Source organism: Sardina pilchardus, chromosome 11, assembly GCF_963854185.1.
Source record: "Sardina pilchardus chromosome 11, fSarPil1.1, whole genome shotgun sequence".
Lineage (NCBI taxonomy): Eukaryota > Metazoa > Chordata > Actinopteri > Clupeiformes > Clupeidae > Sardina > Sardina pilchardus.
Window position 1 is genome coordinate 31,608,571 of NC_085004.1, and position 14,285 is coordinate 31,622,855.

General features: G+C 43.6%; 1 protein-coding gene across 4 annotated transcripts in view; it reads left to right on the forward strand.

Moving 5' to 3' along the window:
* phf21aa (PHD finger protein 21Aa) overlaps positions 1–14,285 on the forward strand; it is a 50,632-nt gene that overhangs the window by 27,389 nt on the left and 8,958 nt on the right. For 3 of the 4 annotated variants that reach the window (XM_062548863.1, XM_062548865.1, XM_062548862.1), the window contains exons 6-13: positions 5,337–5,501; positions 6,878–7,132; positions 8,478–8,561; positions 10,664–10,993; positions 12,544–12,684; positions 12,778–12,829; positions 12,979–13,058; positions 13,534–13,594. In XM_062548863.1, coding sequence (XP_062404847.1) covers positions 5,337–5,501; positions 6,878–7,132; positions 8,478–8,561; positions 10,664–10,993; positions 12,544–12,684; positions 12,778–12,829; positions 12,979–13,058; positions 13,534–13,594 — 1,168 coding nt within the window. The remainder of the gene's footprint in view (positions 1–5,336; positions 5,502–6,877; positions 7,133–8,477; positions 8,562–10,663; positions 10,994–12,543; positions 12,685–12,777; positions 12,830–12,978; positions 13,059–13,533; positions 13,595–14,285) is intronic. The other variant, XM_062548866.1, reaches the window with a different exon arrangement.

The following is a 14,285-nucleotide window of genomic DNA, read 5'->3' on the forward strand; positions in this document are numbered from 1 at the left end:
AGCATACAGTAATGGCTAGTTTCTTAGGTACTTTGGATGGGGCAACGCAGCATCTTTCTATTTTTAGAATGCGTTATATGCGTTTTAAGTGCATTTTAAATAAACCCATAGGCTGGCTTTATTCATTTGACATTTTTATTGAACACCCTTTTTGTTTGCATGACATAGCAGTGATATTTATGCACTACATTCTGCTGTGGAAAACCTACTAGGGATCATTCCGGTGGATATCAGTAGACAGAGATGGATTTTTGGCTGACCATCCTGCACTCAGTTGTTTTATTTCTGTAGTAGAGCATGTTGGGGTGTTCTTAGCTGACCAGAGCTCACTCACTGTCTTATCTTAGGCAAACAGAGGTTGGGTGAGGGAGGGAATGCTTTCACGGCAAAGGTCAATAGACTGAATTGGCGAGAAAGGATGAACTGCTTATTCACTTTGTGACCTCCATCAAGCCTGCACTTAATCTGAGGCTGCATGCAGAAGAGACACATTGAGCTCGGAGAGTCATGATGGTAGTTCATGTCTGGAGTTGCACCCTTTCCCGCTGGCTTCCTACTTTGACTTGTATTATCTGTGCCACCTTTGCACAATGCAAACATACATTGCGTTTAGTCCAGCATGCATAATGTTCAGCCAGATTTGCACAGCACTGCATGAAGTCAAACAAGCTGATTATCCATATCTACACATATTAAAAACCAGTCAAACTATAACAAGTCATATGACTGGTCGGTGTAATAGGTCAGTAGGTCTATAGGTGAACACTGGATTTGATTTGTAGATATCAAGATGGATATCGCTATCCATGAAATAGAGAGAGAGTATAAAGATTTCATGCTCTTTGAGCTATGTGAAATTCTACATATCTCTGTCCATGAAATAGAGAGAGTGTAAAGATGTCATGCTCTTTGAACGAGCTATATGTGGAATTCTATTGGAGCTGAGTTGTCTTAAGCACATCCACACGACACTCTGTTGACTTGCATTGTATTTCATGCAGAGCCACATGTGGCAGAATGTGCTATTAGGCTACTAGAGAGCCAGACCAACGCTAGCTGCCTGGTGGGCATGCTAACTCTACGTTATGTCAAAATGGTTGTTTCTTTACACACTGGCGATGTTTTAAATTAAAATCAGTAATTAATGGAAATTGTACTGTCAGGAAAATCTTACCAATATTATAAGACACAACAACGCAAAGAGGTTCTTTTATTAAAGCAAAGCAAAGCAAAGCCTAGCAAAACACGTCAGCATGACCTTCGCTCATCATTCCTCCCTAGATTCATCCTCTCGCTCATCCCCAGTTTCTTATCTTTGCTATGTGTTCCTGTGAATAACAACTTTGAGCGCACATGTGAAACTGTGAATTATAACTTTGATGCACACAAGTGAAGTTAATCATGATAGCATAATTATTTCTTTGTCATGTACCATTCATTTTGCACTTGCTTGCGATTGCCCCCAGTGTTACTCTGGTGGAACTGCAATGAAATTCGGTTGAATGGGGCTTAATAGGGAGCGATCAGGTTTCACACATTTATCATATTGTTTGAGTTGGTATTATGCAAGCAACCCAGCAAGATATAGTTTTGAGTCATTTATGCACCTTATAGCATTGCAATATGCAATATTTGTTAAGAAGAGAGCTGTTGATTCATCCATACTGTATGTTCATTTTGGAGAGTGCAGTTTAGGGTGCTGCAAAATTGAGTGAATGTACCTACACTATTGTTGAGTGCTGTATTTCAGCCAGTGAACTAGACACAATTACAAACACTTTTGTTGTCACTGTTAGCTGGCCTGCCTGCTTATGCATTAAGATCACTACAACTAATTCAGAATGCTGCAGCACGTCTAGTCTTCAGTGAGCCAAAGAGGACGCATGTAACTCCTCTCCTAGTTACTCTCCACTGCCTCCCTATAGTGGCCAGAATTATATTTAAATCTCTCAGTTTGGCCTATAGGACACTGACTGGATCTGCTCTCTGCTACTTGAATTCAATGATCAAGATGTACATTCCCAACTGCCCTCTGCGGTCTTCTGATGAGCGTCTGCTGTGTTGACTAACTATAAACGCTAGGTCAAAACCAAGATTCTTTTCATCAGTGGTTCCACATAGGAATGAGTTGCCCGTTACTCTCTGTTCCAGCAATAGTTTTTGATCTTTCAAGGGGTGTCTTGAGGCATATTTTTGTTGTTTTGGTATTGCTTAACATACCATAGGCTACTTATTGTTATCATATGATTGATTGAATGACTTTGTTGTTTGTTTACAGTAATATTCTCGCATATTCATTGTTTATTTTTGTTAGGTTTGCTTGAATTGATATTGTTTATTATTTAGTGCTATTCTCCCTACGACCAGCTTTTGAATTTGTTCACAGTTAAATAAATTATAGTATTGTTTTTTATATATATATTCTAATGTTGCTTTGGACAAAGGCGTCTGCCGAAGAGCATAACCGTAAACGTAAGCGTAACCTTTGTGTTTAATTTAATGCAGTTTTATAGCACCACAAACTTCAGCCACTAAAATGAGGATCAATCATATGGAATTGCCACTGCCCAACTGTGTTAGCATTAACGGACCTATAAGGAGAGAGTTAAGGCTGGACTGTTTACTCGGTGCACCTAATAATCTGCCAATAGTATATTATAGCTGCACTACAAAATCAATTTCCCCTTTATAGGTGGCATGCTGCTATGTTGTGGTTTATGGCACCATCTTGTGGGTTAATATACTGTACCATTCACGCTTTTGTCCAAAGCAACATACAATAACAATGAGCATTATTATAAATTAGCAGTCATATAGCTTACATAAAGAATACTGATACTGGTGATGTACTGTATAGTGACTAAATAATGTAATCAAAACAATAATAGCAAATTGTCATACTAGCAATAGCAATAAACATACAAATTGTGACTGTGTATGGTGAATTAATTAGTCAGTTGATTAGTTACACAGTAAGCAGATGAGTATTACAATGCTTTTTGAAAATCGTTTGGTATTGGTTAGCTTTTCAGTGGTTTTGTCATTACTTTCTAAAGTTATCACAAGTAGTATTGTATTGGTGAAATGCACTTGATGGTAGATGCTGATTACACTTCTATTCTAGATTTAGTTATGACAAAAGCATTGTGATGTTACAGGAAATGTGGAACATTTTACTGATAACTTTAGTGATGCAAAATCAATAACTGCATAGTGGTTCTAATGACACTATATAAACACCTACATGTGTTTGTGTTAATCAGTGAAAGTGTATTTACCCTTTTAGCCAATTTGTATTTTGATGTTGTCAAAGCTCTTGGTATCTGCACTGTGTTGACTGGAACATTTCTGTCTGATTTCTGGTGACTTTTTTTGGCGCGTTCTGCCCCCTGCTGTCTGATTCCATCACTGCTAGCCTCCTGAGGGCCTCCTGAGGACTAGGTATTTGTAACATAGCAGCCTGCTTGCTTCTGTGAGTTGTCTTTTAAGAAAGACCAAGCTTGAAGAGGAGGCAAGAGGCTGGAATGTGCTGTACAGCCATTATGATTGGCATTGATCGATTGGAGAGATTATTGTCAATCACATTGTGACCATTATTGTCTCATTGAGTTGAGCAAGTCATGCTTGCATTTAACAAATTAGTCTGATGAAAGTAAGTGTGGATGAAGTTGATCATTGTTATTTTGGAAGCTATGTTTGAAGCTTGAGGTTATTTCTCAAATGACATTATATAGTTGGTCATTGTTATTTTGGAAGTTATGTTTGAAGCTTGAGGTTATTTCTCAAGTGACGTTATATATGGCACTGTTTTGACTGAGACTACAGTGCTGCTGTTGAAATGCCAAGAACTCTATTTACTGCAGCCATTTGTCATCCACCTCGTGTGTTTGGACACCACACTGCTGCCTTGTGTTGTAATGCAGCTTGTTTCTTCTCAGGGACTGCTCCAGGTGGAGCACTCTGGATGTAGAGAAACCTGTTAAAAGAGAAGTCCCTGGTGGTTCTTATGAAGCCATGCATTTTAAGACTAGTTTGTAAGGGCTAATGTGTAGTTGACCTACAAAACTGCTCGTGGTGTTTTTGCTCTGAAGACCTGAGTAGCTGCTGGTGCTACTAAAAGCCTAATGTGGCTATAGGATAGATGAGCCATAATGTGGCTATAGGATAGATGAGCCATAATGTGGCTATAGGATAGATGAGCCATAATGTGGCTATAGGATAGATGAGCCATAATGTGGCTATAGGATACATGAGCCATAATGTGGCTATAGGATACATGAGCCATAATGTGGCTATAGGATACATGAGCCATAATGTGGCTATAGGATAGATGAGCCATAATGTGGCTATAGGATAGATGAGCCATAATGTGGCCATAGGATACATGAGCCATAATGTGGCTATAGGATAGATGAGCCATAATGTGGCTATAGGATAGATGAGCCATAATGTGGCTATAGGATAGATGAGCCTGCGTGTGGAGGCACAGAATGTTGTGTAATGCCAGGCTATGTGAAAGGGCAGGTGTGTCACGCCGTTATTTTGCTTGGCTGTATTGTACATTTATACGATATTATGTTTTTGAATTATTTGTCTCCGTACTGATGCTATAATGCCCACGCATTTAAACGTTGTTTTGTCGACATACTTGAAGAAAACTCTGATGCACGTTTCTTATGGTTTGTGTGGGTGACGATACATTGTATAGCTCTGCACGCTTTCTTGCGTCATGCTGCGGTTGCTGAGTGACATTATATTCAAATCAGTTTATGGTCATATTTAAAACTGAGAGACCACTGCAAATTTGAATATGACAGTCAACTCATTCAAAAGTCCCTCAGCAACTGTAGGATGACATCAGAAACATGTGCAGTGGTCTCTTAATTTTATTCCAGAGCTGTATAATGAAGGTTGTATTTGGTAGGCTGCCAGGTTATGGGTGCTCGTGTGTGTGTAGAGTAGGTTTCTTTTGTGATCTGAATTTTTTATTTAAAGGTCAGATTTGTTGTGGCGTTTTCTGCAAAGGGATATTAACAGTAGTTGTGTATATCTGGACTAAAGCATGTAAGAGCATTGTCTTTTGTGTATGTTTGGTTATAACAAATAAATATACAATTATATGCAACTATTTAATATATACAATATTAATATAATATATACAATTGCTATAAATATATATTTATAAATATATATATATATATATATATATATATATATATATATATATATATATATATTTCTAGCAATTGTAGAACAATATACTGTACCTGCTTTTATTGGCAGGTCCATTGTACATGTCATTCCCAGTGTTCCATCTCTCTCTCTCTTGTGTGCAGAAGAAGGTGGTGGAGCAGCTGAGGAGAGAGCTGTTGGTGAAGCAGGAGCAGACGGAGATCCGCGCCCAGGCGCAGCACCCCCCCCAGCCGGACGGGAAGGCGTCCACTCTGCCCTCAGCCCAGTTCCAGCCCGCTCTGCCCCCCCCCAGCCTGAGCACCCCACAGGTCTGAGCCTGCACCTCACCACCTCCCCCCCCCCCCCCAGCGCAGTATCTGCTGACCTCCAGACGATCTCTTGTTCACACTCCTGTAAACACCACCCAGCGTGTCACATTAGCGAGTGTTTAAACACTCTTGTCAGTACACACCTTAGCAGACATTCAGGCCCTCTGTGGGTTTGTGTTGCCAAGTGAAACACGGAAGCAAGTCCTGCAAGGCCATTCTGGGTGCATCACTGTGTTTTGTGCATTACTGACATAGTAAGATTTGAGTGGGAAAAGACATTAGAGACACAAGACCTCTTCATTAGTGACTACTGAGTGCACGGGACCTACAGTATGCATACACCATAATGTAGCTCAATACACGTGGAGCTCAACACACTCAACACACTTGGTCTTGCCGAGTGCTGTCCAGAGGTCCACTCAGGGAGATGACAAGTGATTAGTGAGTCGTGATGCACCACTCATGTAGTACAGATAAGGGCAGTGATCCTAATCTGTCAAATATGGAAAGATTGCTTCAGAGTGCCGCTCAGTTGTCAGTCCACGTAAGACTACTGATCTAGAGCAGTGGGGACAGGGAGGTTGGGGTGGAGGCAGGACGAGGGGGTGTGTGTGGGCATGTGTGTGTGTGTGTGTGTGTGTGTGTGGGGACAGGGAGGTTGGGGTGGAGGAGTTAGGCAGGACGAGGGTGTGTGTGTGTGGGGGGGGGGGGTCAAATGACTTATGGCAATGTTCTTACAGCACAGTAGTGACGTATGGCAATGTTCTTACAGCACAGTAGCCTCTAATGAAGTTATTAATGATGGTGTTGAATTCATATGCACATTTATCAAGGCCTACTGTGTAGCCTAGAACTTCGATGGGATGGCAAGCCGATCATTCTATTGCCTCATTTTCCTATTGTACTGCAGTATGGACACCACAGTCTGTTTCAGATATGGCGCATATGGAGAATACAGAATGGAGCTTTAGTTTTCAAACTTGGTTATTAAATGGAAACATGCTGGTAATCGGATATGGTCAAAGTCTAATGATATAGGATATATTTGCCTGTCCAAATAGTCTCATGCTTGGTCAAAAGGCCTATGTCCTTGCTGTAACCTGATAGTGAATGACATTCTGGATTCATTCTTTACTCTATATTATTTTTATCTATTGTAAATGGATACAATAAGTAACAATGACAATGTTTTGTAAATAATGGTGAATGTGAAAAGGGGGCTTAATTGCATTCATACAGTGAGCAGCATTTCACTCATTCCATCGGTTTCCTCTGATGACTTGAGTAACCTCTCTCTCCTCTCTCTCTCTCTCTCTCTCTCTCTCTCTCTCTCTCTCTCTCTCTCTCTCTCTCTCTCTCTCTCTCTTGTCCCTCAGACGATGGTGGCAGGTCCACCGCTGCTCCCCAACAGAACTCTACCTCTGCTGCTGAAAGCTGCCACCCCCAGCATGGCCACTTCCATCGTGACACCACGGCCTTCTGTTGCCATGGTTACCACCATCAGCCACATGCCCAAGCCCACGACGCAGAGCTCGGATCAGACACAGACCACACCTCTTGGCCTCCAGGCAACAGGCAAGCTGACCAGTAAGGGAGAGCCATTAAGGATAGTCTCAAAGAATGCTGTTGTGGTAAGTACACCGCCAGTTCCTCTGACCTGTTCCATGGTGTCCCACACACGTTAGACACATTCAGAGAACTTCACATGAATCACAAGCTTGTTTATTAAAGGGCTCATTATCACTTTTGTGTGTGAAAGCGACGGATGACAATCACCACTGGACTCTCATGATGACTGGGTAGTGTGTCAGTGATTGAGACAGTGTATAACTGTTTTATAATGAATACATATGTCAATGCACACTGCAGGTGACTTGTTTATGCTAAATAGTATTCTGTGTGTATTCATCAGTTGTTAGGGCAGAAGCCAGATACAGATAAACCACGTTTACATTTCTATAGAAAGTGTTGCATTGAAAACGGTGGCGACTTTTTGTTGTAGGCAGGCAAAGCAGCACCCCCTCCCCCCAACCCATCTCACACACACACACACACACTCACACACACACATACTGTCCACACACACACAAATGACTACAGTTGAAACAGTTACGTAACACTACTAAAATGCTGCTCCCCTCTGCTTTGAAACTCAAAACACAAAAATGAAAATCACATGCACTGCAGCTGTTAGTACAATTCAGTTCTGAGACGAGAGAAGAATGAAACCTCCACAGTTTCAGCTCCATTCCTCCCCCAGGCCTCTGTGATAGAAGTGCACCAGCGTACTACTCAATATCCACTCTTATCAGTTCATGGGGAATTTTGAAAATATGTGATTGCTTTAATACTGTGCATATTTGCCATATGGTCATAAGACATATCACTTGACTAAAAATTCAGACTGTCAAGATCAAGCAGAAAGCATTGAAGGAGATTAATTGAGATTATACTAATTTCAGCAGGTTAGATTTAGCTTTTACAATAGAGAAAGGAAGCGGTCAAACTCCATTCATAATCACAACATGTAGGATCATGTCTTGGCCTGCCATGGTGCTACTGTAAGATGACATCTTTCATCAAGTTGTGCATCCAAATCCACGTGCTCTACTCTGTGGGCACTAGTGTAAGAGCGGGTGCGCACATCTGAGTGTTTTAAAGTAGGTGCTGGACTCAAAAAAGGCAACAGTAAAAGAACAAAGAAGTCCGCACACTAGGGCTCCAAAATGATTTCTTTCTTTCTTTTATTCACCACATTGTGACGTTTCGGGCCAACAGCCCTTCCTCAGACTACTCTGTGGGCACGCCACTGGAGCATCCTGTGGAGCATCAGCCCCCTTAGCCGCCGGTCACCAGTAGCCCATGCACATGTGGGACTGTGCTGCAAGTGTAGTCTCTTCTGTGTGTGTGTACGCGTGCACGTGTGTGTATGTTTGTGTTTATGTGTGTTCACAAATGGGCGGTCTCACGTCACAGGTGCAGGCCACCACCCAGCCTATCAAAGTTCCACACTTTGTTCCTCCTCCCAGACTGACGCCTCGACCCACCTTTCTACCACAGGTTCGTCTCCATGGAAACCCTCTCTCCTCCCACCTGTCCTAGAGTCTCTCTCCTGTGTCACTGCCCCACCCCCTCCCTCCACCCAATACACACTCAAATCACCTGTATACTCAGTAACACTGAAGAACTACATTTCTTTATGACAGACCAGCAGAGTGTTTCATTGGCAACACTTGTGTGAGGCTGCTTATAGGCTCAGTGAGCAAAAACAAATCAATAGATGCTTAAAGCAAATGGTTAATATGGGAGATTTGGTTTGGCAGAAAATTCCCCAGCGTTCTTGTAGTGGGTGGGAGATCACAGTCCTGAAAATGGTCAGGTGTATTTTTTTCTTCCCTCAATCTTCCTTATTGCACATAGTTAATATAGGAGTGATCTATCCCTCTGTTCAGCAGTTTTGATCACAATTCAAAAGGCCCGGCGACTCTCTCCCCATGACTATAGGAGGATTATGTGAATATTGAGAGAAATTCTCCTTTTTGTTGCTGCTTCCTGCTTTTGTGCTTTGTGAATGTCTGTGTGTGTGTGTGTGTGTGTGTGTGTGTGTGTGTGTGTGTGTGTGTGTGTGTGTGTGTGTGTGTGTGTGTGTGTGTGTGTGTGTGTGTGTGTGTGTGTGTGTGTGTGTGTGTGTGTGTGTGTGTGTGTGTGTGCCCTGCTTTGTCTCCTTTGCATGAGTCCAGTGTTCTCCAGGGTGTAATGTATTGTGTGTATTCCACTCTATTGCTCTTATTAGTGTACGTGTGAGTGTGTCTTCTCCACCTCCCACCCCATCCTCACCCACCCGTGCTGTGTTGCTGAGATGTCGTGAGTGTGTGTGTGTGTCACCCACCCGTGCTGTGTTGCTGAGATGTCGTGAGTGTGTGTGTGTGTCACCCACCCGTGCTGTGTTGCTGAGATGTCGTGAGTGTGTGTGTGTGTCACCCACCCGTGCTGTGTTGCTGAGATGTCATGTGTGTTTCTGTTCACCTGTCGCTTTTATTTGGCCGTTGCTCCAGTTGACTTGATGACTGCTTCTCTCCTGCAGCTTAACCCTACGGTGAACATACTGTAGCATGGCCTGTGTGTGTGTGTGTCAATAGGACAGGGTATTCTCCTGCAGCTTAACCCTACGGTGAACATACTGTAGCATGGCCTGTGTGTTTGTGTCAATATGACAGGCTATTTGTCCACAGTGTACAGTCACTGCATATGCTCACCCAGAGAAAGGACTCTCCTGTGGATATGGACATGGACTTTGAAAATTCAACATATTTTTTTTGTTTTGCCAAAAGAAGCAAAGTGTGAAGAATAGATATCCAGATGAGAACTAGAACAGAAACCCCGAAGGAAACACAGTGCAGTGGCTTCCCAGGGTTTCCATTGTTGACCATCTTCACAATGTACCTTTCATAAGACACACACCAATCATTAGTTTTACAAGCATACTTTTAGAGTACTTATTGTTGTTTAATAGTGCTCTTGCTGGGACAGACAGAAGGGGGAGATCTAGGTCAGCTCACCCGCCCAGCCTTTGGCTTCCTACTGGAACATACTGGAAGTAGTTCATCCATCAGTGGCTGGATCACGGTTCTGTGTGTTCACCTGAGTGACTAAGTAGAACTGACTTAGAACCTCAAGGCTCTCAGCTCAGTTTTGGCCAAGAGAGATTTCAGGTCCTCATGAGAGATGACAGCCTTTGTAAATATCCTGTTGCTTTTGCACTGCAGTTGAGCATGTCATGTCTTTTGGATGATGATGCTGTGCACTCAGATGACGCATTAGTGTGTGCGTGCGTGCGTGCGTGCGTGCGTGCGTGCGCGTGCGTGCGTGCGTGCGTGCGTGCGTGCGTGCGTGCGTGTGCGTGTGTGTGGCACATGAAGATAAGGGTGCCGAACCCGAACCCTAACCCTGGCTCTAACCCAAGGGATTGCTGAGTGCCAAACACTTGAGATTTCAGCTTAGATGGCTCATGCTGTGTCCATCTCAGAGCCATTGACTACATTGTATATTCCCCTCAGTAAAGTGTTGCGCGAGTGCTGTAATGAGCGAGCTTTTTTTCATTAATAAGTGGGAGAGACGTCAGCACAGGACTGATATCTGATATCTGCCTCGTGTGTGTGCAGGTGCGACCCAAACCAGCCTCGCCCGTCACCGCAGTGCCCATCGCTCCGGCCCCCACCGCCAGCTCTCTGCCCCCCATGTTGGCGGCCCCCCAGCTGCTGCAGAGGCCCGTCATGTTGGCAACCAAGCTCAGCGCCGCCTCCATGCCTGCAGCCCCCGGCGCCATCACGCAGCTCCGGATCCTCAACGGACAGTCCGGCACCACCATCACCAAGACCCTGACCAGCACACAGCTCACGGGCATCGTCATCACCACCCCGGCCACCATCGCCCCCATCCAACTGACCACATCCCCTCTCCAGCAGGCCAGCTTCCTCAGCGCTGATGCTAAGGTGAGAGTGCACTATCTAGAGCATACATGGGCAACATCCGGCCCGCTGGCCACATCCGGCCCACATCCGGGCCACATCCGGCCCGCGGGCTCTCCCTGACCGGCCCGCGTAAGGTCCGTGAAAAAACAGCAATCAAGCGCCTCGCATAGAGATAATACACGCAAATCACCATCGTTGCTTTTATTTTGAAAGTGACTGCTATTTTTACGCCCATACGTCTGTGCGTGGATGCAGATGACTTAAACACCCTCACTGATGTGCTGGTGAATAACGTTTTGCGTCGATAAAATGCAGATGCCTTTACATTCGGCGCAAAAAGAACAACAGATAGACAGTTTACAATCGGATAACAACGTCATTGTAACCAAAATATGTTTGAGTTTAGCCTATTTGCAAAGTTTATGTTCGCGAACTAGTAGCCACAGCTTGCTTGAAGCAGCCGGCTGAACACACAGGGCGAGTTGACCAATCACAGCCTTGTGTATAAATTTAAAGCACACACATAGCCTTAATTCTCAAAATAGGTTTCTTTGTGAATGTTGATTAACTACTGACATACAGTAGCTTACTATTTTTGCACCACACTATTTTCATAGTCTAATTCTGTATAGAATTAATTTAAATGATGGTCTTTGAAATATTGCTTGAAATAATGGTGGCACAGGGCTATGTAGGCCTGCTGACTCCATCACATTTTCATGGCCTAGCGTTAGAAGGTTTTTTTTTACCAGTCTTTGTACAGTATACTGAAAAACAACAACATGTCAATGTCAAAAAAATACTTTTGAGAATGAGGATTAAATGCTGGACATAGGCTATATGATTGCAGTTTTTAGCAGTGCTGCCCTCAGAACGTATCTCATAACTAAAAGTCCACTCTGCCCGTTTTTACTTGGTCTCCCTCACATTTTCATCTCTACTCTTACTAGTAACCAAAACCATATAATTTACTTAATATTGTAGCCTACACAGAATAGAATTGAACAGAACTGAGTTCAGACTTGAGTTTGGCGTTTTGGGTCCGGCCTTTTGCATTCATTATGGAAGCAATGCATCTTCTGTAGGTGCAAGTGTGCCAGGTTTTTAAAGGGAATGGGAAATGGCACTTTCATTGGTTTATTGCATTTTAAAATACACTCATGACAAAAGCTCAAGTACAACCCTTTTGAACCATTCTCCTGGTGACCAGACTGTTTTTCCTCCTTTAAACTATACTATAGGTAGTTACCTCATGAGCACCTAGGAAAGAGTACTTTTTATTGTCAGAAATGATCATGAAAGCCAATCATAACATTGCAATTCTACAGTATATGCCATGAATCCTGGTTATTAGCTTCAAGTGTTTTTCAATGTTAGATTCATCAGGGCCAAAGACAAGTAATAAATGCATTAAAATGCAAATGCTGACACAGGGATCACAGTTCACAGGGATATTTTGAAAGAGTTGTTGTCCTGCTTTCTGAATAATTCATACGTTTGACATTTTCCAAAAGTATTTTGTTTTATACTGTAACAACAAAACTGCTTTCTATGATTTTCCTATTGTCTAGGCTGAGATCATTCGGGATGGAGCAGAACCCAAGCCGTCCCTGAGGGTGGCCACGACCCCATCTCCTGTCTCTGTGACCATCCCCTCCCCTCCTCCCCCTCCCCCACCCCCTCCCCCTCCCAAACAAGAGGAGAGTCCTGAGGTATATCTCTTCAGTCATCATGCTGAATGATGTGGATGTGTCTAGATAACGTGGAATTGTGTCTAAATTAAATAACTTTTTGCTCCTTTTTAGAAACTTGCCTTCATGGTGTCCCTTGGGCTAGTGACACATGGCCATTTAGAAGGTAAGCAGCGTGCTGTCTTGACTTCCTCAAATAAGCGTAGTTGTTCAGCTATGATCTACCGTTTGAAGTAATAAGCAGCCTAGGGCAGCGTGTCAGCAGGTCTGACTGGAGCTGTGATTGACGTCTCTTTCTCCTGTGTGTTCCTTCAGACATCCAGAGTCGGAGACAAGAGAGGAAGCGGCGCACCACAGCGAACCCCGTGTACAGTGGGGCTGTGTTTGAGCCTGAGGTAAAGCACCGCGCAGCTCTCCACCTGAGGCTTGCACCGCACCGGAGGCTTGCACCGCACCTCGTAGCTCTCCTCTTGCACAGCACCGGAGTCTTGCACAGCCCCTCGTAGCTCTCCTCTTGCACAGCACCGGAGTCTTGCACAGCCCCTCGTAGCTCTCCTCTTGCACAGCACCGGAGGCTTGCACCGCACCTCGTAGGAGCATAGCGTTGGTTTCATCAACAGCATTCACTAGGATCTGGAAAGTCTTGTAGTTTTAATTTCGGAGTGCAAACAAAATGTAATTGTTTTTTAATTGGTAGGATGTTGCTTTAACTCAACAGTTAGTTTTAGTACATAATAATATTTTTTCCGGAATACATTTTTAGTATGAGATTAAAGTCAATACATTTCAATTCATTTATTTATGCCGAGATACAAAGCGTTTTTTAAGAATAAGCTGTTCTGTCAGTTTATGGATTCTTTCTGTTCTCAGCGGAAGAAGACAGCTGTGACCTACCTGAACACCCCTCTCCATCAAGGCACCAGAAAGCGAGGTCAGTCTGAGTGGAACTGTACCTGTCGGCCGTAAGCAGCCTGCTGGCATGTGCATACGTTGGGAACACGACTCTCAACTCTACAAGCATAGACTAGTGATGCACCAGAACAGACACTTCAAGATGGTTTCATGCATGATTTGCACTCATGTTGTAAATGCAAAGCTGTAAAGTGCAAGTGCAGTTGAACGCCCCTGTATTCGATAGCACAGTGTCTGCAATTTCAGTTGCCCATGGTTCCCCTCCGCCAAAAGTTGGAGATGTCAGGGAAATAATATTTAAAACAGCAGTAAATAAGATGCTTCTGGGGTCCCCCCTGCAGTTGAGATGCTTTTGGGGTCCCCCTGCAGTTGAGATGCTTCTGGGGGTCCCCCTGCAGTTGAGAAGCATCTTTGCATCAAACTGTAAGCTCAATTCCGATACAATATGGAGGGAATGCACGGACAGCAGTCTGTAGCAAGATAGCTCCGGATTCCTCTAAGTAGCATATCTATTGATTATATCTATTGATTTCGGAGAAGGGAGGGGCAGTGTTCCTACCCGAACAGCAACTTCCTATGGCTATTTTACAGGTGTTAAGACCTGCTCAGAGTGCGGCAGAAACGTTGTTCGCCCTATGAAGAGTTTATGGCCATCAAAATGATTTTAGAAACTCTCTCTATTGCTGCATCATGATAAAATACAACTGCAG